Below are 24,268 nucleotides of genomic sequence, written 5' to 3'. Positions count from 1 at the left end.
ATGGGTTAGGTTTTGATGCTTTTGGCAAGAGAGGCAAGCGCCCACCAATCGTTAAGCATCTCTTTGCAAAGTAGGCCAAAAATACTCGGCCAGGATTACTTTCTAGGCTAGCATCCTTCCTCCAACATGGCTGCTGCAACATCCCTGGTGAACTTCTTACAGACATACTCCGCTTCGTCCAAACCTAGGCATTTGAGCAGTGGTCGAGAGAATATCCGCTTGTATAATTGATCACCGATCAATGCATAAGCATAAGATCTCTTCCTGATTGATCTAGCCTCTTTGGCATCGACAAGTAAGATTCCTTGTTGAAGATAAATAATTATTGACACTCTTCAGTTGATTGGTTCCTCCAAATTGTTTTGCAAGTCAATCTGAGCTATCAAGAAGCTCTAAGTTATCGACTTATCCAACATCCAAGTAGTCAAAGAGCTGGCCATTCTGGCTAATTCATCTGCTCTTTGGTTATCGGCTCAGGGAATCTTGGTCACTGTAACTTTCTTGAATCCCTCCTTCATTTTCTTACATGCTTCTCTGTATAGCTGCAACTTCTCATTGTTGACTTCAAAGTTACCGGCCACTTGCTGAGCCACCAGCTGAGAATTTGAATAAATGATACCTGAGTTGTCCCTACATGTCGGGCTGCATGTAATCCTGCCAATAGTGCCTCATACTCCGCTTCATTGTTGGTAGCTCTGAAGTTTAACCGGACAGCTAGTTGCATGATATCTTCTTGAGGGGATATAAGGAGTATCCCTACTCTGATACCTTGATGAGTGAACGACCCATCAACATATATTTTCCATGTTTCCTAAGCCTTATCTTGATGGATTTCTGTTAGGAAGTCGGCCAGGGCTTGCGCTTTGATGACTGTTCAGGGCTGATACTATATATTATATTCTCCCAACTCGGTTGTCCATTTAATGAAGCGGCATGCTATCTCCATGTTGGTAAGGGTCTTCCCCATGGTGCTATTGGTAAGGACAGTAATTGGGTGTGCCAGGAAGTACGGTCTTAATCGACAAGCCATGAGAATCAATCCGTAAACTAACTTTTCTAGGGTCGTGTATCGAGACTCGACCCCTTTCAATAGATGGCTAAAGAAGTACACTGGCCGTTGTATATCATCTTGCTCTTTAACCAACACTGCCCCCACTTTCACCATGTCGACGTAACATCTATGGGAGACCAATTGCTCGCCCTTGACTTCCCTGACTTGGTCACTCACAGGAAATTTCATGTGGAACCGCCACATCAGCGGCCCCCCTAGAGCAGGTCCCACGGATATGGAGGGAGGTAAATGCAGGTACACAGGTGGAAAGTGCATGGCGGAGACGTTAACCCCAGGCAGTGACACCCCGGGGATCGACCCCTGGACCTTTCAGCCACAGAACCATGCACTCCCCATCTGTGCTACGCCCTGGGGACACTCACAGGAAATTTCATGTTCTTATAGAAGGTGGAGACGGTCGCTCGAAACTCGTGTAGTGCGGGTCTTCCCAGGATAACGTTGTAAAAGGATAGAGAGTCCACTACGATGAAAGTACTCCTCCGGATCCTCACCAATTGTTCGCTAACCAAAGATATGGCTAGCTTAATTTAGCCCATTAGTCTCACCTCATTGCCAGTGAACCCATATAGGGAAGTAGCCACTAGTTGGAGCTTGCTAGCGTCGATCTATATGTCTTCGAAGACATTCTTGAACAGCACGTTGACAGAGCTTCCGGTGTCCATGAAAACTCTGGTCATGTGGTTGTTGGTGATGACAGCCTTAATTATGAGGACATCATCATGAGAGAGTTCCAATCCCTCCAAGTCTTGTGGCCAGAAGGTGATTACGGGCCTTGGAGCTTGTTCTAGACTGCATCCTACCGCATGTATCTCCAAGCGGCATTTATGAGATTTTCGAGCCCTAGCGGAATCTCTATCCGTGGGCTCTCCAGAGATCATGTCGATCTCCCAGATGACAATATTTCTCCTGTTCTCCTCCTCAGGGGATTCCATCGACTCCTTGCCCCGACCTGGCTGCTGAGTTCCCTGACCTGCATTATCGGGCGAGGGTTTACCTGATTGCCCTATGGCAGCAGGCGAGTTGGCTAGCAGCTTCTGAAGCTGGGGCGTAATTTTAGGTGGGGTATGCCCAGTTCAGCCGCCCTCCGAGAATCTCGGGCAAACTGGACGTACTCTCCAATCGAATGAGTGTGAGACCTGTAGTAGGTGCAATAACTGGGCCCCTACTGATCGGGTTTGGGGGCTTGGACAGCTCTTACCCATTGCGCCACCTTGGAATCCTGACCGGGCATAAATCCTGGTTGGGCATCCTTGGTGTGAGGAAAGGATCGAGCTGGAGGTTAGGGCGGCCTTTTCTCTGATTTGTTGGTAGGAGCAGGTGCCTTGTCTGCTTTTCACTGAGCCACTTGGACTTCTTCTACATTGATGTAGCTGGCTATCTTCCTTGACATCTCATCAAAATTCTTTACTGGCTCCCAAATGAGGGCCTGAAAGAACTCCCCCTCCACCAGATCATGGGAGAAGACGCTCATCAATATCTCTGAAATAGCGGACGGGACACCCTGGGCTACCTGGTTGAAGCGTTTGATATAGCTTCTCAAGGGTTCCGTAAACCCTTACTTGCGGACAAAGAGACAGTGGTCTGTCTTCTGATACTTTCTGCTACTGGCGAAATGACGCAGGAAAATGGTCTTGAAGTCTTTAAAGCAGATGATGAACTCGTTTGGCAATCCATCGAATCATTTTTTGCGCCAAGCCGAACAGAGTATTTAAGAACACTCGACACTTGATGGCGTCGCTGTATTGATGCAGCAACGCAGCGTTCTGAAATTTTCGGAGATGATCCTCCGGGTCCTTGCTACCATCATATTCTCCAATAGCTGGGGGCTTACTTTGGTAGCTTTTCCTCGAGTACTCTTAGAGAGAAGGGCACTTACTCCTCAGGCACCTCCCTCGGCTCCTCCCGGAGGACTATGACTTTCCCCTTCTTTGAATCTCTAGGCGGGGAACTCTCGGCCATGGAGGCTTGCAGTTGCTCTTTCTTATTATAATAGTCCAGGCAAGGCTCGTGATAGAAGGCTTAAGGGAAATCCTCGGACTGTTTCCTCTTAGACCCCCTGTCAGAAACGTGGGTCTGGTCGTTTGAAGCTGCCGACATCTTGTGTGGATGTAAAGCAACGGTGTGTTTTTCGGAAGACGTTTGCCTCTTGACCTCCTTGAATAGTTCGTACTCTCTTGCTGTCATGGTGACGTTGATCCTTCTGGTATCCTCCATCTTCACGCTCCAGAACAGGTGAAGGAAATTCCCACAGACGACGCCAAATTGATTATGTCTGGAATCTAAGTCAGACGAAGGTCGGCTGAGATGGTGTTAGTGTTGACGGATAGGCGACTTGGACACACCCGACGTATGTGCACCAGAAAGACGGACCTCCACGTGGAGATCAAGGACAATGGTGATGAGACCGGTGGTACTTAGGCTATGTGCACACTAAGACAAACACATGGAATGTTAGAGACGAGAAACCAAGGAAAAAGTCTCCGGCGCAGGTCCTCCGACGCTCAAGTCAAGTACTTTTTCCCTAGAAGAACAATGTACGAAGATAAAAAGAACTATAAAAGACGAGCGCGAATCTGCTCATGTACTTAGCTAAGGGAAATGACCTCCCTTTTTATATGACAATGTGTACCTCTGGAGTCTGACCGATGTCAGAGAATGTCGGGTGATGGAGGACACGTGGTACCCTCTCATTGGTTGAAAGAAGGTTTCATTCGCAGATGATAACAGACCATTGGAATATTCCCTGACGTATGATAGTTATTCCCTGACAAGAGATTACGATTCCCTGACATCGTTGTTGCCTAGTACTTTCTGTCCCCCCCGGGTTTGACTACGGGCAGCTCGGGATGACCATTCGGGTGTAACACCTGACTCGAGTCTAGATGAGGGAAACGAGCTGTGGCGAGAGTCCCACCTTTCATGCTTGGATCACCAAAAGGCCGATCAGGAGTTGTCTCACTGAAAGTACTAGGCCTTGCTATACAGCCAGGGCTGAGGAAACCCTATCAGTCGGGGCAAGTCAGACACTACTCAGGCTACATATTGTGCCTCAGATTTGGGACGACCCTGATTTATCGGTACCCGACTGAGAATTATGCAATTGATGATGTCATACGGTCTAACACCTTCTTTCCCCTCCTATCTGCTGATTGTCATATTCTCTTGACTTCTTATTGTCCCTGACTGTCACACCCCCTCGACTTCTAACTATCACGCCCCCTTGACTTATGACTGTCACGTGCTCTTGACTTCTGATTATCTGACATCATCGAACCCCACTTTTATGCACCGAATCAGTAAGTTTCAATTTTCATTTATTTTTGCTTATTTGACTAGAATAAAATAGAAAACATAAATGAACGAAATTGATTCCTTCCTCTTATTGATGTAAATAAATTTAATTAGTTTCCAAGTTTTTCATAAACAAAATAAAAGGAAACTTTCTTTCCTTACACAGCAAGATTATATCTGTGTATATATATAAACAAGTAATTAATTAATTAATTAATTAATTAATTAATATTTATCATCAGGAATAGCCGCATGGGGCGGCCGGTGCATCGCACGGAATCAAACCACCGACGACCTTGTAACCGTCGTTTAAATATTATGATCAATAAACACATGGAATAAATAAATAAATTCCACCGACGACGAACTGTACGCGTTACTAATTCCTTAGAATTAATATATTTTTTTTTATTCCCTAACATTTATTAGATGAAAAGAGATTGAGAGTTGGTCCAGAATCATCGTCGTCATCATCTTCCAAGGTTACATTTCTTCCTTTTGTGCCTGTTTCATGACGATAATTATGTATATTCTTTGACATTAAATCTGATTTAGGTGTGTAATGTTGTGGTTGGCATGAATTTTAGATTTCCGGTGATGGCAGAAGCAGAGGTTGTTGATCTGAGAGAGGCTCTGCGGACTCAATCAGCAGCTCTGTGGAAACTCTTTGCGGAGCTAGAGGAGGAGCGACAGGCCGCAGCGTCCGGCGCAGAGGAAGCGCTGTCGATGATCGTGCGCCTTCAGGAAGAGAAGGCAGCGGCGAAGATGGAGGCCTGCCAGTACAGGAGGATCGCAGAGGAGAAGCTGCGGCACGCCGACGAGTCTCTGTTGATACTGAGAGAGGTCATACTGCAGAAAGAGATGGAGATTGCGGCCCTCAGATTCCTCGTGCAGGACTACAGACACATGGTGGGCGGTGCAGGTTGGATTAATAATATCGATAGAATGAGGACGGAGCATCAGCAGTGGTTCATGGGCGGCGGCGCACGTACCCTTTTGAGGAAGGGGAGCTTGGCCAGGAACATCTCTTTGCCTGCGACTCAACTCGAGGAGCTCTCGTCTGAACTTCACATCAGAGATCAGTTTTGTGGCTTGCTGATCGACGAGCAGTCTTCGATTCGAGAGTCCGATGCGACCAGATCGATGAACGCCGAGCTTAATAGACCAGAAACAGTCGATGCGAACAGGAGGAGACCTGCGATCGATCCTGTGAAACTGGTCCATTTCGGGAACTGGGATCATGTTCAGGAGAATCAAAATTGTAGCCATCTCCACGAGGCTCGTTTACAGGAGTTTCGTTTAGCTAACAATCTCCACGAGGATCAGCGTGAAAAGAAATCGTTTGGGAACTCTGGGGATGGATCTTCTACGTCTCAAACTGATGTCGAGCAGCTCAAAAAGCAGATGCAGAAACTCGAAAAGGACATGACGGAAATGAGGCATGGGAATGTTGATAAAGGAAGAGAACTGATGCATGTGCTAGGGAGACTCACTGAGCAGCTTGATGATATAAAAACCCAGGTTACCAAAGCAGACGCAAATTCTGAGTGTCATCGAGAAGATGATTATTGCGCACTGACCTGCCTTCAAGAGGTATGTTCAAGAACTGTCGCTGCTATATATTAATGCAACTTCCTGTTCTTTTAGATCTTGACATTGTGTTCTTATGCAGGCAATGCTGTCTTTCTGGATTTAATACTGTCAAACTGGAAATTTGACAGACAGTGTGCCAATGTTCTTTGAACATTTGATCAGATCAAGGATTCTGACTCTCTTTTTGTTGCCCCCTTTTTGTTTGCTAAGGTTGAGATACTGTGAAACTGTTACATAATCATCTGTACATTGTGAACAATTTTCTTTCTTTTTTACATAAACTACAAAATTTTTAAATGATGTGTTTAGAACAATGGAGAGTGTTCTTTCTCAAGAGAAACTTAATTAGCTTAATTATGGAGAGTAGTAGATGTAAATTTTTTCTTCAATATTTTACATCACAAGTTTCCTCACACAATCTCAATCAAACTTGTTTTAAAAAAAAAAAAAGAAGAAGAAAAGTAGCTAGAATGTACATAAATAATATTCTTCTTCATATGCTACCATATTAGTGCTCAATTTGCTCTCCTCCTGCTTCTTTTCTCTCTTCCAATGTGCATTTATTCTGAGCTCTACGAGGAGAGAAAAATCAATCAATCAAACAATGATTATTCAAATTAAGTAAGAAATAGTAGTAAAATGATTTTCAAGTTACTATGTTCATAAATGAATTACCTTGGGTTGGAGAATTGGAAGGTTTCTACAAGGCCTCGCATGAGATCAACTTGACATTGGAGAAAAACGACATAGTCCAAGGTTTCCTCCATCAAGGTGGAGCCACCCAAAGAGTTGCCTCCGGGCACGAGGCTCTTGAGCAACCGCATTCTCTTGGCCAAAAAGCACCTCGCCAGACCCCGGCTGCCATTTTCAGCACTACTCGTTTTCTTCTTCGCCGTCGTCTTTCTCGAACGGATCAGCTTGAGGCTCCGCTTCGTGATGATCTTTCTGTTTTGAGGGACGAGCTTCCGGTACCGGTCGTCTCCGAGTAGGAGCTTGAGGAAGGGCCCCGCGCCTCGCTCTTCCTGCCGGGCGAGACGCGAGAGGAGGCCGCGAGTCCACCTTCGGCGGTCGCCTCGAGCGACCGCTAAGGCCGCGTTAGAGGAGAGATGGATGGCGGCCTTCCGGCCTTGCAGGCTCGCGATGGGGGACGCGTGGCGTAGGCCGAGCAACATTTTCTTGAGGAAGACTTGCTTGAACGCTTTGGCGGCGGTGTCGGCGGCGGCGAGTTGCATGGCTTGAGATTGGATTTGGAAGGAGATAATTTGGGAAAGTGCTGCTCAAACTCAAACTAAAAAAGGTCGAATTTAGTAATGGGGAGAGGATCGAGGGAAGCATGGAAGAGGCTGCACCACTGCTCACGAAAGATGGGAATATATAGATTTGAAGAGAGGGGGAAGTTTATTGTTAGGGTTCTTCTTTAATGCTCCAATGTAGATATGTGGCTCACTCCTATACCTTCCATTGAATGTTTGCTGAACTCAAGTTTACTCACTTGATTGTGATGCGTAAAAGGAATAGGATCAGGGGTGTCAAAAATCAATTCCATCCGATCCGATCCGATCATCCGACGATATGATCTGAGTCAGTGCGAAAAAAAAATTAAACTCGGATGGATGATTTTCAAATTCTAAGTCAGATTCGAGTTGAAAAGTTTTTGAGTTAAAAATTTTTGGATCAGATTCGTGTTAACTCAAATTTAGATCTTAATATATTTTTAAGGTTAAATTAAATTTTATTTTAAAAATTAAAATATTTCTATGTATATTAATATTACTGTTAATATGACAATAATAAAGTATTAAGATAAAAATAAAAAATTATAGGAAAAAAAATTATTCCGATTATTTGGGTCAAATTTGAATTGGTCGGATTTATGTTTGGGTTTAAAGGTTTTAGATTGTTCAGATCAAATTTAAGTTGGGATTTTTTTTTTAAAGAAAATTCAACATTCTATTCTATCTATCCAAATTAATATCCCTAGATAGAATTGAGTATTATGAAAATTTACTAAATAAGTTCTGTGATTTACGACCTTTTTAGAAAGGTCGCTAAGATTAGGATTTCACATTTACCACCACATATTATGAAATTTAAGAATATACTTTTATAAAATATTCTTTAAATTTTCAATATTATCAATTTTTTTTTGTATATATATATATAGGCCTAGTATAAATAGTGTCACTACACTTAAAATTTATGTAATAATGACATGAGTTTTAAAAATTCTAAAGGAATTTTAATAATTTTAAAACTTTAAGAGGTAAAATAAATAATTTTTAGGGGTGAAATGAAATCTTGAGAAAAAAGAATTTGGTGTCCTAGAAGTTTTCTACTGATCGTTAAGATAAATTGAAAAGCGTTCGTGAGAGATGATCTAGAAATCTAGTATCCTATGGTTATATGCCCCATTTGAAAAAAGAAAAATCTCTACGAATACATTATATTGATGATTGAGTTATGGATACTAGATGATAATTTGACGTCCTTTCATTGAATCGTTAGCCCTCAGATAAAATGACACACCACATGCATGCATATGATGACCAAGGTCCATGCAATAGATAATCTCTATATATTATAGCTTTGTATTTGAAAGAGAAACAATTCATTTGTTTTTGGTTTTGTTTGTATCAATCTTAGTATTGTAAAGAAGAAAAAAATGATGAATCTTTCTATATAGTTACATGACGCCTATGAGTACTAAAGTTAATCAAATAATGTAGTTATAATATTAGCATATTAGTAGAAAATAAACAATCAAGAAAATATTTTCAAAGTTGTCTAAAAATTAAAAATTATGTAGGTTTTTAAGTAAACCACATATATATGGTTATCAAACTTGAATAAAATAATTACAAACTTTAGTGTTAATTGATTGTGAAAATTGCAAGAATCATATATTTATTGATTTAACGAACTAACAGAAATATTCTAAGAAGAATGTATGAATAAGACATGAAGATTACATTAGAAATTCTTGACTAATTAAAAAATTGAGACAAATTGATTAGCTCGGTCCTCCTCTAAACTAGCATGTTGATTTTGTGCTTTTGTAAATCCAAAAAAGTGGCATTAATTATCCAAGGTCCCATAAATTATTGCAATTGTTACTCAAGAATCAAAGCACACATATATATAAATATGGGCCACTTTGATTGATCTTTTGTTTGGTAGTCATCTAAAACTCCACTAGAAAGAATCATTGTCCTATAAAACAGTAGTATAAAAAACGGTCTAATTCTCAATTCTTTTAGTCAATCTAGATTTTAGAATTGAGTAATATTTTTTGTTATCAATTGAGTCTTTGATGAATATCCATCACAAAAGTTCACAACACAATCCCTATGTCAATTCAAAACCCTTGATCATTTGCTAAAAAAATAGAAGAAAGATACTCTAAACTTTGATTTTCTTTTAAAATTTTAGTTCCAAGGGGTTAATCCACAAGAAATAACTAAAAAAAATGTTATATGTAATATATATTTCCACATTTTAATTGGTTAATTAGTACAAAAATTGCATAGCATGGTCCATGAAATATGCCGATCCATGAATCACGATGAGAGCAATAAAGCCTTTTTGTTGCTTAGCTTCGAAAAAGCAAATGAAACTTCATCCACAAGGTGTACATGTCCTTTATCTTTCTCCTTTTTTTTTTTTTAAAAAAAAAACACAGCCATTTTACTAATTGTTTGAGGATATATATGGACAATTGGCATACAATAACTTTGTTTATTTTGCTATTACAAACTTTTTTACTCCATCAATCTTTGTGATTAGATATTACTTTTTCATTTTACTAATAGTTAATCAACATTGAAAAACTACATTTGTTGATTCTTTTGTCAAATAATTGTTTGATATACAATTAAGTTTAGATAGTTATAAAAAAATCAATTCTTTTTATCTTCCAAAATCATTAAAAGAAGTAACTTCTCGAGTTATAAATGTCAATATATAGTATTCTTATTAATCTTATTTTGTCTTATTTAAATACTGTCCATGTTCATATATGATTCAATGTTTGGCCGCCCTACTTGACCCGGAGTGATCGGGTCTATGCCTTAAAAATAAGGACCACATATCAAGTCCCCAGTCTCAGGGCATAGAGTTCCCTCTAACTCCATCATTCTTTCACATGGCTGGGCTTCGATCTTGTCTCCAAATCCCTCCTTTAGGGTCATTGAAGGCCAAGGGCACCATCATTTTAATGTGCCTGGCCTACATGTGTTTGAGTATTTTTTTTGTTTTTGTTTTATATGTTTAATTATATTAGAATTTTAATGGTTTCATCTCTCATACTTTCAATTGGCTTGGTAATGTTAGAATATTGTAGTCTATACAACATGACTTTCTGCATTATAAAAGTTTAACAAATTTTAGGTCATGTGAGATTCTTTCAATTCCTATGTTCAGAGCTATAGGTTAATGGACACTTTCTGATAAATTGCTCATTTTTATTTTTATTTTATTTTATTTTATTTTTCTCCTTTGATTTATTTTATTTATTTATTATGTGTGGGTGGAGTGCATTGGCCCCAGTTGGCCAGTTCTTTGTGTGGATATCCTTTCGGAGGATTAAACAAGCAAAATGTAGAGATCATGATATCTTTCATGACTTGGATTTGATTGCAAGATTGGAATATTATAAAGGTTCTTTAGCGTACAATTTATGAGATGCATTAGTATAACTTATTTTGCCATAAATAAAACACCTAGATACATTAAATTCCTATGATTTTCTCAGTTTTGATAAATGACATTAATATATAGTATTATCGACAACATAAAATAAAATTCAAATCCACTACTTAAAAACACATTCACATTTACACTAAACTTAGTTCAAGTTGGCCTAACTATGTGGTTCGGTCGAGCTACCAATTTCAAGCTTCCCCTTAATTTCGTTCAATGCTACTTCATATGACATCTGATTTAGGTCTTGACTCTTATATGATATCATTTATTAAGATCAAAAGAATTCATATATATTATCTATTTTGGATTTAAGTCCTATTTATTTTTAAACTCTACTCAAAATGTCTTATTCCATATTTTCATCTTTTAAAATTCATGATATTTTTCATATCTTTTCAATAGAAGATTTAAATTATATTCCTAACAAATTGAACTCCTATAAAAGTAGAGTTTTTAGCATCTTTCCATATAGAAGTCTTATTGATTTCTCTCTTTAGCATGATTGTTAGTCATTAAGGTGCAATATATGGTCCCTGCTCAGTGGTTTAGGTTAACTGTCCAATTGTCTACTTACAAGCTATTTCAATGCACTATTAATGGATTAAATTCAGAGGAGAAAACCCAACTTTTGAAGAACCTTAATTCCATTCAAAATTAGAAAGCACAGCCTTCTAAAAATTACCAGCCATGTTGATCATCCTTTACAGGATATTCAAACTATGAAAATTTTTAACACAGAAAACGTTGATGGTGAATTGGAGATGGGTATCTTGAATAATACTTCTCTCAAATTCAAAATGTTTAAGAGATTATTGAGGGCATATCTAACATGAAACACAAGTTTAATGCTGAGTGGTTAAAGAATGCAGGCTGAGGGGTACAAAACTGGAACTGTTTGCATGAGGACTATGTCAAATGGAACGAAAAAGAAAAACAAACTGACAAGTAGTTTCACCAGACGTCCCTTAAATACCGTATCCTTAAATACCGTCTCTGAACTATCAAGAGATCCCTGAGCAAAATATACAAAGGAATTGCACAATGTTAGCGAAAAGTTATAGACCAGAATTAGAATGCTTTAGAGTGTAGAAGTGTCTTGCTAAGGTAAATATTAGTGAACCCCAACCAAAAAAAAAGAGTTAAATTGATCCAAAAACATAGAGGTTGGTTTCATAGGTCATTACTTAGCTTGGACAAGGCTACCTATAGATTTCTTCACAATTTCTGAAATCTCTAGCATCTCTAACAATGCTAAAATAGCACGGAATGGCTCTGTGACTTTTAGACAAGAATCCTGCAATAGTGAGGCTATGAAAGCAGTTGTTACCTGTTCCTGGACAATGCTATGAAATAAATATAGCCACCTTGCGTGTTGATTTTCCAGATGTCTGAAGCCTGAAAAAAATGAAATTAATGGTTACCCGCAGATACAGAAAAATGCAAGAGGCCGTAGAAATCCAACAAATCAAAAAAAGAGCAGCATAAACTGTCAACCTTTTCATCCATTTTATGCTGGACATATTCCTTTGTTGGACCCTCACGGGAGAATGCAACAATAAGTTCAGAAAGTGCTTCAGTTTTAACAAAGTTTTTTAGCTCATCCTCATAGATATAATCCTGAAAAAAGCAGATTCTCAATCATGTAAGAATGAATCAATATAGACTAATGTCTACAGGTGTTTGATTCACTTGATGGATGGTATACTAGTTTACCATCTTACGATTCCTGCATCTAAAGAAGAGAACAGAATAAACAAGCCGAGTTCCAGCCTCCTTGAAGGCCAGCCTTTCTTGAAAGTGAACAAAATATAATTTTTTTTTTCAAAATTACAACTACCTGAATGTGTTTAATCTCGCAAAACAGGGAAAAAAAAAGCAAAATTGGGGAGGGAGACGTGTAAGAACCCCTGAATGGTGCTAACCCTGTCCCAGGGCCAATCATAATGATTGTAACACAAGATCGATATGGTAAGGAAATTGTAACAGTAATTTAATGAAAGTACCCATTTACCTAGATTACAAGTTCAAACCTGCTTGTTTTCTTAATCTAGATTGCAGCACTGCTAACTCATTAAGGGAGGTTGAAAGATACTAGGCAATGTAGGAAAAGTACCTTCATCCAAGTTGAACAGCTAGACTCCCTTATGAATCCTTCCTGTCGGTGTTTTCTGACATTCTACTGCGCATGTCACATGAATACTAGTTGGTGCTATCCTAGAAAGATCCAAAATAGTGATAAGTTAAAACTTCTAACGAGGAAACTGATCCAGTATACGATAGGACTCCTTTGGTTGTAAGCACGTGCTATTGCAGTGAAGAAAACTCCTAATGGAGGCTTTGTTGAAGGGAACTCTGTCATAAGTTCGATAAGACTCCTTTGACTAACCACAATCCATTGAGAATATTCATCCTGGACAATGAGAAGCACGAATCTCAAATAAAAGCTCAAAAGGGTTAAACTACACAAATACTCATTAATTTTTCTAATTGTAGCATCTCAGCAAGGACCACTACATCTCCAGAACTTGGTGTAGTGTTAAATATGCAAGAGTTCGTGTTGCAAGGTCCAAATGTAACGTATCGGCAAGAACCGCTACATCTCCATGAGAACTCGAGTGTAGTGTTAAATAAACAAGAGTTCTCACGCCATTAGTTGAATAAGAACAAATATTATAGGAAAACTAATAGTACAATATTTGGAACATGGAACATAGGAACCCTCACTATAAAGCAATGAAGGTAATAGGTACGATAATTACGAGAAGAATTAGTATTTTGTATGTACAAGAGACAAAATGGATAAACGAGAAAGCAAAGATGATAAAAAAACTCGAATTTTAAGTTATGGTATATAGAAAGAGTAAAATAAGAAATGGAGTGAGTATGGTTGTAGATAGTTCGTTAAAGGAGAAAATTGCATGAGTAGTTAGAAAGGGGATATAATTATAACTCTCAAGATAGTAATAACGAAAAAAACTATGAACGTAATTAATATATATGCACCTTAAGTAAGATTAGATAAAGATATCAAATCAAGATTTTGGGACGACCTAGATAAAGTATTATAAAATATTTCGCCAAATAAAATGATTTTAATAGAAGACGATCTAAATGGGCATGTCTAAGTAAAAAATAAGAAATATGAGAGGGTGCATGGGGTTATGAGTTTGGAGCAAGAAATGAAGAAGGAAAAACTATATTAGATTTTGCGATAGCATATAACTTTATACTAACTAATATCTTTTTTAATAAAAGAGATGAACACTTGGTCACATTCAAAAGTGGAATAATAAATCGCAAATTGACTTTCTTATGGTTAGGAAGAGGGATAGAAATATTTGTAAAGATTGCAAGGTCATCCATAAAGAAAGTTTAACTACCCAACATAGATTAGTAGTGTTGGATATACACCTCAATTATCAATAGAAGGAAAATATACACCGCTAGAATTAAGTGGTAGAAGTTTAAGGATGGGAAGCAAAATATATTTAAGAAGAATGTTACAAGCATTAGATGAAATATACGGTGACTCTAATAGGACATGGATAAGATGTATCAAAGTTGAAAATAGTAGCCAAGAATATACTCGGTGAGTCAAAAGGGAATGCACCACTAAGTAAGAAATTTTGATGGTATATTGAGAAAGTATAGGAGAAAGTAAATAAAAACGCATAGCATATAAGAAATTATATATTTGTAAGAACGAGCAAAATTTAAAAAGATATACAATAGCTAAGAAAGAGACTAAGAAAGTAATGAATAAACCAAAGAATGAAATTTTTAAATTGTTATATCAAAAATTAGATACAAAAGAAGGGGAAGAGATTTATAGAATAACTAAAGTGAGAGAGACAAGAGATTTTATCCAAATAAGATATATTAAAGATGTATGCAATAGAGCACTAGTAAATGATGGAGAAATAAAAGAGCTATAGATGTGGTATTTTCATCAACTTTTTAATGAAGGTTTAGGTGGCCAACTTAACTTAAGTAATTTAAGTAGATATATAAAAATTTAAATTTTTATCGTAGAATTTAAACTTTAGAAGTAGAATAAGTTTTAAATGGGATACAAAATGGAGATATTCCGATAGAAGTATGGGAAGTGTCTAAAAAAATAAAGTATTGAATGACTTACAAAATTATTTAACATGATATTGAAAATGAAAATATTTGATAGGGTAAGTACTCTAGTTCCCTTATATAAGAACAAAGGAGATGTACAAAATTGTATAAACTATAGGGATATTAAACTAATGAATTATACCATGAAACTTTGGAAAAGAGTAATAAAAAAAGATAAAGGAAAGAGACCACGGTGATCGAAAATCAATTTAGGTATATGCCTGAAAGGTGGACAATAGAAGTTATGTATCTTCTTAGACAACTAATTGAAAAATATCGGAGCAAAAGTAAAATCTATATATGATATTCATTGATTTAGAAAGAGCTTATGATAAAGTTTAAGAGAAATTATATAAAAAAAAAATCTAGAAAAGAGAGGTGTTAACGTAGCATATATTAAACTAATTAAGGATATGTACGAGAATGTAATGACAAGAGTGAGAACTTCAGACGGATTAATTGAAGCATTTTCAATAAATATAGAGTCATATCAAAGATCAATTTTAACTCTCTATCTTTTTACACTAATTATGGATGAACTACACATTCAAAACACAGTACCTTAGTGCATACTGTTTGCAATAATATTATTTTGATAGATGAGATATGTGAAAGAATAAATGTTAAACTAGAATCTTGGTGAAAAACATTAGAAGTGAAAGGTTTTAAGCTTAGTTGAGTAAAAATAGAATATATAAAATTTAAATTTAATAATATTAGACGTAATGAGACAGTTGTTAAAATAGGAGATGACAAGTTGTCTGGAATTAAGAGCTTTAAGTATTTAAGATCATTTTTTTAAAACGATGGAGGGATTAAGAGAGATGTCTTATTGTAGTGTCCGAAACCGCTTATTTCATTAAGGATATTTATTGGATTAAATTATAATTTAATTAGAATTCAGATTTATTTAATTAAGAGGATCTATTGGATTAATTACAATTTAATTAGATTTTGAATTTATTTAATTAAGGTTATTTATTGGATTAATTATATTTAATTAGAATTCAGATTTAATTAAGAAATTTATTAACTTAAATATATAGATTTAGCTAGATTTAGTTAATTAGTTAGCTTACATTTATGGAATTTAATTGGATCAATTTTATTAAGGAAATTGTTGGATATAAATATTAATTTTATACCCAAATATGTATTTTTATAGTCATACAAAATAATATTAATTAAATAAAAATAATAAAAAAAAATGTAAGATTAATATATTATATACATAACGTGTAACATATAAAATATATATAATAACTAAGAAACTACAATATTATCACATACAAATTATATATGTATATATAAAATTCAGATAATTATGATATAGATAAAGGATAGAGATAAAACTTAGTATGAGGTTTTATAAAATATATATATATAGGAATTAAAGGACTTAGCATTTAGGGATAAAATTTAGTATGTAGAAATTTTTAAAGACTATTTATCTAATCGATATAGAAATAAAATATTTTGTATGATATAAAATATATAATGTGCAAATTATAGTATCATATGTAAAATTATAGTATCGTAGTATCATAAATTATAATATGTGAATTAAATATTACTATGTATGTACGATGTATAGATGGATATCTAATTAATATGGAAATAAAATAAGGTGTAATTACAAAGAATAAATAGAATTAAATAGGTAAAACTATATATGGAATTATATAAACCATGGAAATAAGTTTCTATTTAGACTTAGCATTAAGTTTTATAAATAATATATGGGACTTAGCATTTATAAAATCTATCTAGTATTAAATAAAAGTATACGAACTTATATGTGACTCACGTGTATATACATAATCTATAAAATGCATATGTTGTAGTTAATAACTAAGAACTACACTATTATCACATACAAATATGTATATATAAAATTCAGATAATTATGAATATGGATAAAGGATAGGGATAAAGGTTTAGTAGATAAAAATCTAGACCAAGTCCTAAAGCCTCCACCTTATATAAAACCCTCACCTAGAACACCACTTGTTCTTCTTCTTGCCGCCTGCCCTAAGGAGATTTCCCCACCCTTTGTTTCTCCACCGATGCTAGAGTTTCAAGGGAAGACAAGGAGCAATAGTTAAGTACTTAAGGCATGTTCTCAACCATGTTATTGTTTTAATTAGCCTCTATAGTCTTGTGTAGTTTTGGGTTTTTCCTTTTTATGATATCATGTTTCGGTTTCAATGAAGGGTGCATGTTTCTATTATGTTAATGCTTTTTATTAGTTTCTATAATTCTTTAAAGTTTCGGATTGGGTAGCTTGTAAGATTAGGTTTGTTTCCTTATTATGATATCATGTTTCGGTTTCAATGAATGGTGCATGTTCCTATTATGTTAATGCTCTTAATTAGTTTCTATAATTCTTTAAAGTTTCAGATTTTATAGTTTGTTAGGTTTAGTATGTTATGTTAGTTTTGGTTCTATGCTTTTGTATGCTACAAATTCAACTCATGTTTTATTGGTAACGAATATGCTTTTCTTTTCTTGTTCATGCGATGATTGGACGAAGTTCTAATGACTTTTCGGTAGGTACCATGTTGTTTAATTAATTAAAATTAAGATTTATTTCTTTAATTAACACGTAAGGTTTATTCTATTTATTTGAATCTAAGTGTTAGTTAAGTTTAATATATTAACGAATAGATGAATAGGTCGACTATGTAATTTATTTATGGTATGATAATCTAATCTTGATTAGAGATTTAATGAATTAAATTATTTATAATTTATTATTCATAGATTGATGAAATGGTTGGTGATCTAATAGGTACCCATTAATTGATTGAGATTGATTAGTATATGATTAACTACATTAACGATTAATCTGATTGAATACAGATTTAATGGGTCGATCAAGTAATATTAATGTAGTTTGATTATTGGAGCAATGGTCGATTAATTAAATATAATCAGGAAATTAATTAGAGGGGGTCTGCATAATTAAGATTATTAATTAAATAATTGGTTGAGTAATTTAATTAGCTTAATTGATTAAATTAGTTTAATAGATAAATCAATTAATAAGAATGATTGAGAGATTAATTAAGTAATTAATTAAGGTTAGTTAATTAATCTAGGATTTAGTTGATGGAATTGGTTAAGTAATTTTGTAACTGATTAATTGATAATCTGAACTTTAATCCCAGTTTTTGTAAAATAGTATTTACGTATTAATTACCAAGTAGTTAATTAGATTTATTTGGTTATTTGATTGAAGTAATCGATTGATTAATAAGTTGATAGGTAATAATTACATTTAATTGATTTAATGAGTAATGATCGATAATTAAGGTTGTGGATCTGTCTAAAGAAATAATTAATCAGTCTAATTAATTAGTAATTGATGTTAATTATTCTACTTAGTAAATTCGATAAGCAATAACCCTAAACATGTTCCTGAAAATGATAATGAAGATACCGTGAGGGAAAAGGCCTCAGAGGAAGTCCGTTTACAGGAAAAAACCCCAGAGGGAGCCCGTTTATGGGAAAATGCCCCAAAGGGAGCCCAATATCGAGTAAGTTGACTGTAACAATGTAATAACGATAATGATAAAGATGAAGATACCGTGAGAGAAAATGCCCCAGAGGGAGCCCGTTTACAGGAAAAGACCCTAGAGGGAGCCCAATATCGGGTAAGTCGATTGTGACAAAATGATGAGAATTTGATGGGAATACTGTGTTAGACCCCGTGGTAGTTTTGATGTGATCAACCAAGTTGGTTAGGTCCTGCGTTGTGTTTATTCCCTGTGTCTGAGTGTGCAGGAGCTTAGGAGCACAGGAAGTCGAGCGGAAGACGCAGCTAGCGAGAAGGACGGCACGGGGAGAGAGCCAACGGGCTCGGTGCGTCCGAAGGACAAGAGAGCTGCGGAAGAGTACTCTGGTGGAGCGAGAAGAACGTGCGCGGCGTTCGAGGGACGAGAAGCCGGACGGAAGCCTGCTCGAGGAGAAGGCCGGGAATTGGGTTCGGGTGAGCCCTATTCCGGTTGGCCGCAATCACCCAAAAGAACGGAGCTTCGGAATCCAAAGCGAAGAAGAAAATGAGTCAAAAGAGGCTGGAAATTACTGTAGCAGGAAGTTACTGTAGCAGAAGTTACTGTAGCTTGAAGGCGCCTTAAACAAGCATTGAAGGCGCCTTGAACATTGAAGGCGCCTTCATTGCTTGTTGAAGGCGCCTTGAGCCATGTCAGAATGACCGTTCGAGCACCGGATAGAATTCTATCCACTCACCGAGCTGGAGGCGCCTTGGACCTTGTTGGAGGCGCCTTGGACCCTCGGGATAGAATTTCCAGAGGCTATTTAAAGGCCCCTGGAGCTAGGAATTAAATAACAACTCAAGCAATCATTGTGTAGCCATTCCTAGCAATAGTTCTAAGCTTTCAAAGTGTAAAAGACTTCTCCGCCTTCAGCAAAGGAGATTTTTCTACTGAGCTTTTTCTTACTGCCCTGGATTAACAACTTCCTTGGTTGTAACCAGATTAAATCCTGTCTCCTACTTAATTTCTATTTCTTTGCTTGTTTTAATTTTACTATTGCTTTACTATTTTATCACTATTGCACTAATTGAGTTGAAAGAACGAGGAGGGTATAGATATTTTTTGTTTACAGCAATTCACCCCCCTCTTGCCGGCCTCCGCTGCACCAACATACTGTGAGGGACAAGGCCCAGAGGGAGCCCAATATCGATTTCCATGTTGAGTATAAATAAGTTAGGTTCATGATATGCTAAATTCGAATTCATGTTATGCTATAAATATGTTAAGTTCATGATATGCTATGTATAAGTCCATGTCATGCTACAAATATGTTAATTTCATGATATGCTAAGTATAAGTTCTTGTTATGTTATGAATACGTTAAGTCCATGATATGCTATGAATATATTAGGTTCATGATATGCTATAAATATGTTAAGTTCATGATATGCTATGTCCATGCTCATGTATGTCCATGTATATGCTCATGATAAAGTCTATTTTTATGTGTATGTTTATACCATGCAAGTATGCTTATGTTATACTTATGTACATGCTCATGATTAAGTCTATCATTATGACTAGATCATTTACCATGGTTATGCTCTCATGCTTATGTCGATATCTATGCTTACGTTCATAATATGCTAGTAGGGAGATCTCAAGTTATCTTGTATGTGGTTTCCCTTAGTACAATAGATTATAGTTGCTAATTAATGCATAACACTGTTTTGAACATGCTAAGTCTCACAGACCTTGATTCTTTTTTTTTCAGACAACGAAACCAACGAGGCAGGAGGTGATGACCAGTGGGCCATCTTGGAACAATGGCAGTATAACCCAAAGACCCTCCAGATTAATTCCGCATTTAGCTATGTTTATTTTCTTCAAGTCGTGATGTAATTTTATTTGAACCAAGAACCACTATGGAAGTATGAGTATGTGGCGTTCGCAATTTATATATTATATAAAAAAACTAGGAGCGTTACACTTATCGAGATTTCAAACAGTTAAAATGGAAGAGAGCATCGGGGGTTTTATGTGATCATAAAGTACCTATAAAACTTAAAGGGAAATTCTATAAAACGGCGGTTATACTTGCTATGTTATATGACACTGAATGTTGAGTTATGACTCGAGTACATGAGCAGAATATTAGAGTTACAGAGATGAGGATGTTAAGGTGGATGTGTGAACATATGAGGATGAACATAATAAGAAATGAGAGCATTAAAGAGAAAGTTGCATCTATTAAGAAAAAACTACGTCAGACATGTTTAAAATGGTATGAACATGTACTTAGACGACCAATAAATGCTCCAGTTAGGCGATGTGAAACTATAACAAATACGCACATCAAACGAGGAAGACCAAACAAGAGTTGGTTAGCAATAATAAAACAGAATAAAATTTATTTAAGTATAGATAATTATATAGTAAGGGATATAGCCCAATGGAGTAGAAAGATTCATATAGCCAACTCCACCTAATGAAATAAGATTTGGTTGTTATTGTTGTTGTTTTAATTGGTTCCTCATAATTATTGTTATGTTTTTCAAAAGGGCTCCCTGCAGTAAATTCATCCAACCAATGTTTGAACCAAATTCTAGCTTAGCTTCCATCCATGTGCCTTATTGAAGGTGATGTTAATCTGTTAGTGCATAACAAGACATGGTAACCAACCACACATGCTTGAATTAATTGCAAGGGCAAAGTCCAGTCAAGTAAACAAGGTAGTTAAGAAAGGACTTCATTCATCTTTTTATAATGTAAAAAAATACATGTGAGTGGGTGCACTGTCCAAGTAAAACAAGATCAGTAGATCATCTTAACTATGCATTATAAAATATTAAAAACACAGTAGCACACAATATTGACGGTCATCAATTGACCAACAACAACGATAAGCAGTGAATCTCAACAATTGAGGATCAACTATACCGATTAAATCAAATTTTAATTTTGTTAAATATAATTTGTTTTTGATCTCTCTCTCTCTCTAACTCTTAGTAGATTCAACTTGTATAATTGGCCTAAGTGAAGATGTCTATACTACCATGATAACCTATATTCAACCATTTGCCAATATATTGGAGTAACAGGTAATTGATTTTAGTAAACACCGTTATTTATCTTTTTTAGCAACTGCACAAATCAACATTAGCATTCTCATCCCTTCTCTTTTTTATGTGTTGTTCTGTAGCTACCTAACCCTCTTGACTCAAAGTGTAGCTAGTCATACCAGTCATTAAAACAATACTTTAGTCTACGAGGCACAATTGTCACACAAGACCTATAAATTCCTCTTTATGTCAACCATTTGCGCTTTATCCTATTAATAATTCTTCATCAATGATCTCCTCATGTTTGAATAACAGATGGACGATATACTAAAGTCTTATCCACATAATTATTTTTATACATCTTAATTGTTTTCTTGCTTTTATGCAAATTATTGAAACTACATTTCATATATTTATTTTTTTTTAAACTTGAATTATGCTATTGATGGTATTTTCATCAATATCTCCTTGTCAAATAATAGATCGGAGATAAGATAAACTCCTAGTTCTAATATTTTCCATCTCAACAATTTTCTCCATCTTTTCATATTGTCCAAATAAAATTTCATATATTCAGTTGTAGTTCCACTCAAAACATTAGCTAGAATTTCACTCACCAATTAAAGTTTCAAGTTTATTCCATTTACACTTCAGCGTTAAAAAAATAAACAAATAACATTCACCAAAGAGAGTTATCTTGAACATCAACAATTAAGTTCATCTAATATTTGTGAAATCTTTACATGGCCCTTGTGCAAATCCACTGTTATAAGAAAACCATTTATTAATCTAAATATATCTATATTTCTTTATTAGTTATCATATTAAACAAATAATATAGTTAATTCTGAATATAAAGCCAAATTAATTTTTATAAATTTTTGTTCTCCCTTAGCCTTCTCTTAATCACCCTTTCACGAAATCGCATCAATCAATCAGCTATTCCAAAAGCTAAGCATGCAGGAAAGGGGTTTATCAATGCTTTTATATTCTTAATAGAACCATATTTCCAAGACAAGAAAAATTGTGAAATCCTGTAAGAAATTCATCTCTAAGAAAGACTAGGTGAAGATAGGAATTAGTTCAAAGCAGTATTATCCAATTGGGATGATTTTATGTTTAAGAACTCGAGTTTTAAAACTTGAAAAGCCTTTGGTACATTTTCTTCCCAGGAAAAAGCAAACCTTTCCAGCAGGGTCCGATGCATATTTGGCTTATGCAAGGCACTCGGAGTAAGTGCAGTTTGCGAGGTGCATGGAGATAGAAAAGGAGCTGGCAAAGAGGCACCACTAATTGATGTACCATCCTCTGTCAGCATGGATGGAGAAATAAGTATCTAATGAATTAACAGTCTTTGTGCTGCTTCCACAATCTCCATGGAATGTTCTGAAAATACACCTACATGATCTCCAGTTTCATACCTGCTCCAACAGCATAAATATGATGATTAGAAGAGAAATGTACTTGGCCGGGATGTCTCCAAAATATATATGAAATCAAGATAACCAATATAATTTTGTGACACACATACAAGGCCCAACATTTAACATTTTGATTCCTTGTGAGTAATACAATCCACTAAGAAAAAAGAAGTAAATTTAATGAAATGTAGAACATATACAAGCTACCATAATGTTGGATTTCGAAAGTTGAATGCTAGCGCAATAGTAGTTAAATAAAGTAACTTTACTTTATAGATAGCTAAGATTTTAGTCTCTTTAGAGCAAGACTAACCTCTACATGAAATTAAAAATAAGATGTTAAAGAAATAGACACTGCCAAAATTTAAATGATTAATATAATTAGTCCAATCTCTTCTTTTTGCAATAGAGGCAGTAAACAAGGAGGCAACTCGAAATTTGAAACAGCCTAGCACTTTCCTTTACATTAAGTCACAGGACACAAGTGAAAAGAAAAATATAAGACAATTTTCTTTTTATTCACAAAGTAAATTTTTCCATGAGCATGAACTCTCAAGGTAGGGTAGTCTTTTGCTGAAAACACTAACTTAATAGTAGAGTTCTCTACACAGAATAGATGATTACACATTTATACAAGTAATATTATATAATGGAACTTGGTGTCGCTTTTGAAACTAAAAATTTCAAACATTATATATCTTTTTTTTGGATGAAGGTAAATTGTATTATAAATTATGGAAGGGTGTATATGTTAGACGCCTAAAAAGTGGAAAAATATGTTTGTATCTTTCGAAACATCCTCTCTATGTTGGGGACATCACCCTCATAGAGACATCTATTAAGTAAATCATACAAGACATGCCTAAATACCGAGCTTTGGTCAAGGTGCAATCGTCTTGAATCTTTGATGGAAAACCTTCAACATCTGCTTGGACGTGCCTAAATCTTGCTTGATGTATAGCCAGACTCGTTGTCCCAAAGATCCTTGCTTATGATACATCCGAAGAAGGTATGGTCCAGAGATTCATTTGCCTGTTGACAAAGAGGACAGATTTTGTTATCTACATATGATAATCTGTCTTTGGTGTGTAGCTGCCTATTCGCAAGAAGCCATAATGTGAATTGCTGCTTCGGCATAAGATATGACTTTCATACAACAGTTGACCATGCCTTAATCTCGCTCCTATGCCTAAAAAATACATAGGCCGCCACCAAACCGCCCTGCTGTCCAGATTCGAACCGGCTGCTTAGTGTGGATGCCCCTTGCTGTTTGGATCTGGTTTTGGCTTCAATAAGGTCCCTGATCTGTAGTAGTCTCCTGATGAGGGGTGAATCTGATGCCTTAGGCATCAATGATGGACCCACTTCACCCAAAGGAAGTTTTTTTTCCGGTGAACATTCCACAATGCTTTCCTGAGTAGGACTGAATTCCATGAGCGTAGATAGTGGAGCCCATATCCAGCTTCCTCTTTAGCTAAACATATGGTGGCCCAAGAGATTAGTGGA

General features: G+C 35.9%; 2 protein-coding genes and 1 pseudogene across 3 annotated transcripts; 1 reads left to right on the top strand and 2 right to left on the bottom strand.

Moving 5' to 3' along the window:
* The first annotated feature begins 4,780 nt into the window (after positions 1 to 4,780).
* Positions 4,781 to 6,186, top strand: LOC122011594 (myosin-binding protein 2-like). 2 transcript variants are annotated; one of them, XM_042567976.1, is made up of 3 exons: positions 4,781 to 4,845; positions 4,951 to 5,956; positions 6,036 to 6,186. In XM_042567976.1, exons 2-3 carry the CDS (start codon positions 4,961 to 4,963, stop codon positions 6,057 to 6,059), a joined length of 1,020 nt encoding a protein of 339 aa, XP_042423910.1. In that variant the 5' UTR covers positions 4,781 to 4,845; positions 4,951 to 4,960; the 3' UTR covers positions 6,060 to 6,186. The 2 variants fall into 2 exon arrangements, with proteins under 2 accessions (XP_042423910.1, XP_042423909.1); XM_042567975.1 differs by lacking the exon at positions 4,781 to 4,845 and having other exon boundaries at positions 4,897 to 5,956.
* A 174-nt stretch (positions 6,187 to 6,360) lies between these two features.
* On the bottom strand, positions 6,361 to 7,319 carry LOC122011682 (transcription factor IBH1-like 1). The gene is made up of 2 exons (XM_042568054.1): positions 6,632 to 7,319; positions 6,361 to 6,528 (listed from the first exon to the last, which is right to left on the bottom strand). Exons 1-2 carry the CDS (start codon positions 7,186 to 7,188, stop codon positions 6,465 to 6,467), a joined length of 621 nt encoding a protein of 206 aa, XP_042423988.1. The 5' UTR covers positions 7,189 to 7,319; the 3' UTR covers positions 6,361 to 6,464.
* A 4,194-nt stretch (positions 7,320 to 11,513) lies between these two features.
* LOC122010560 overlaps positions 11,514 to 24,268 on the bottom strand; it is a 32,550-nt pseudogene continuing 19,795 nt past the window's right edge.

The sequence above is a fragment of the Zingiber officinale genome, chromosome 8A (genome assembly GCF_018446385.1).
Source record: "Zingiber officinale cultivar Zhangliang chromosome 8A, Zo_v1.1, whole genome shotgun sequence".
Taxonomy (NCBI): Eukaryota; Viridiplantae; Streptophyta; class Magnoliopsida; order Zingiberales; family Zingiberaceae; genus Zingiber; species Zingiber officinale.
This window is presented reverse-complemented; position numbering and strand designations above follow the sequence as displayed.

Coding starts and splice junctions, on each gene's coding strand:
- LOC122011594 (XM_042567975.1), top strand. CDS start 4,940: ATGAATTTTAGATTTCCGGTGATGGCAGAAGCAGAGGTTGTTGATCTG. Junction 5,957..6,035: donor CACTGACCTGCCTTCAAGAG/GTATGTTCAAGA, acceptor GTTCTTATGCAG/GCAATGCTGTCTTTCTGGAT.
- LOC122011682 (XM_042568054.1), bottom strand. CDS start 7,188: ATGCAACTCGCCGCCGCCGACACCGCCGCCAAAGCGTTCAAGCAAGTC. Junction 6,529..6,631: donor TTCCAATTCTCCAACCCAAG/GTAATTCATTTA, acceptor CTCTCCTCGTAG/AGCTCAGAATAAATGCACAT.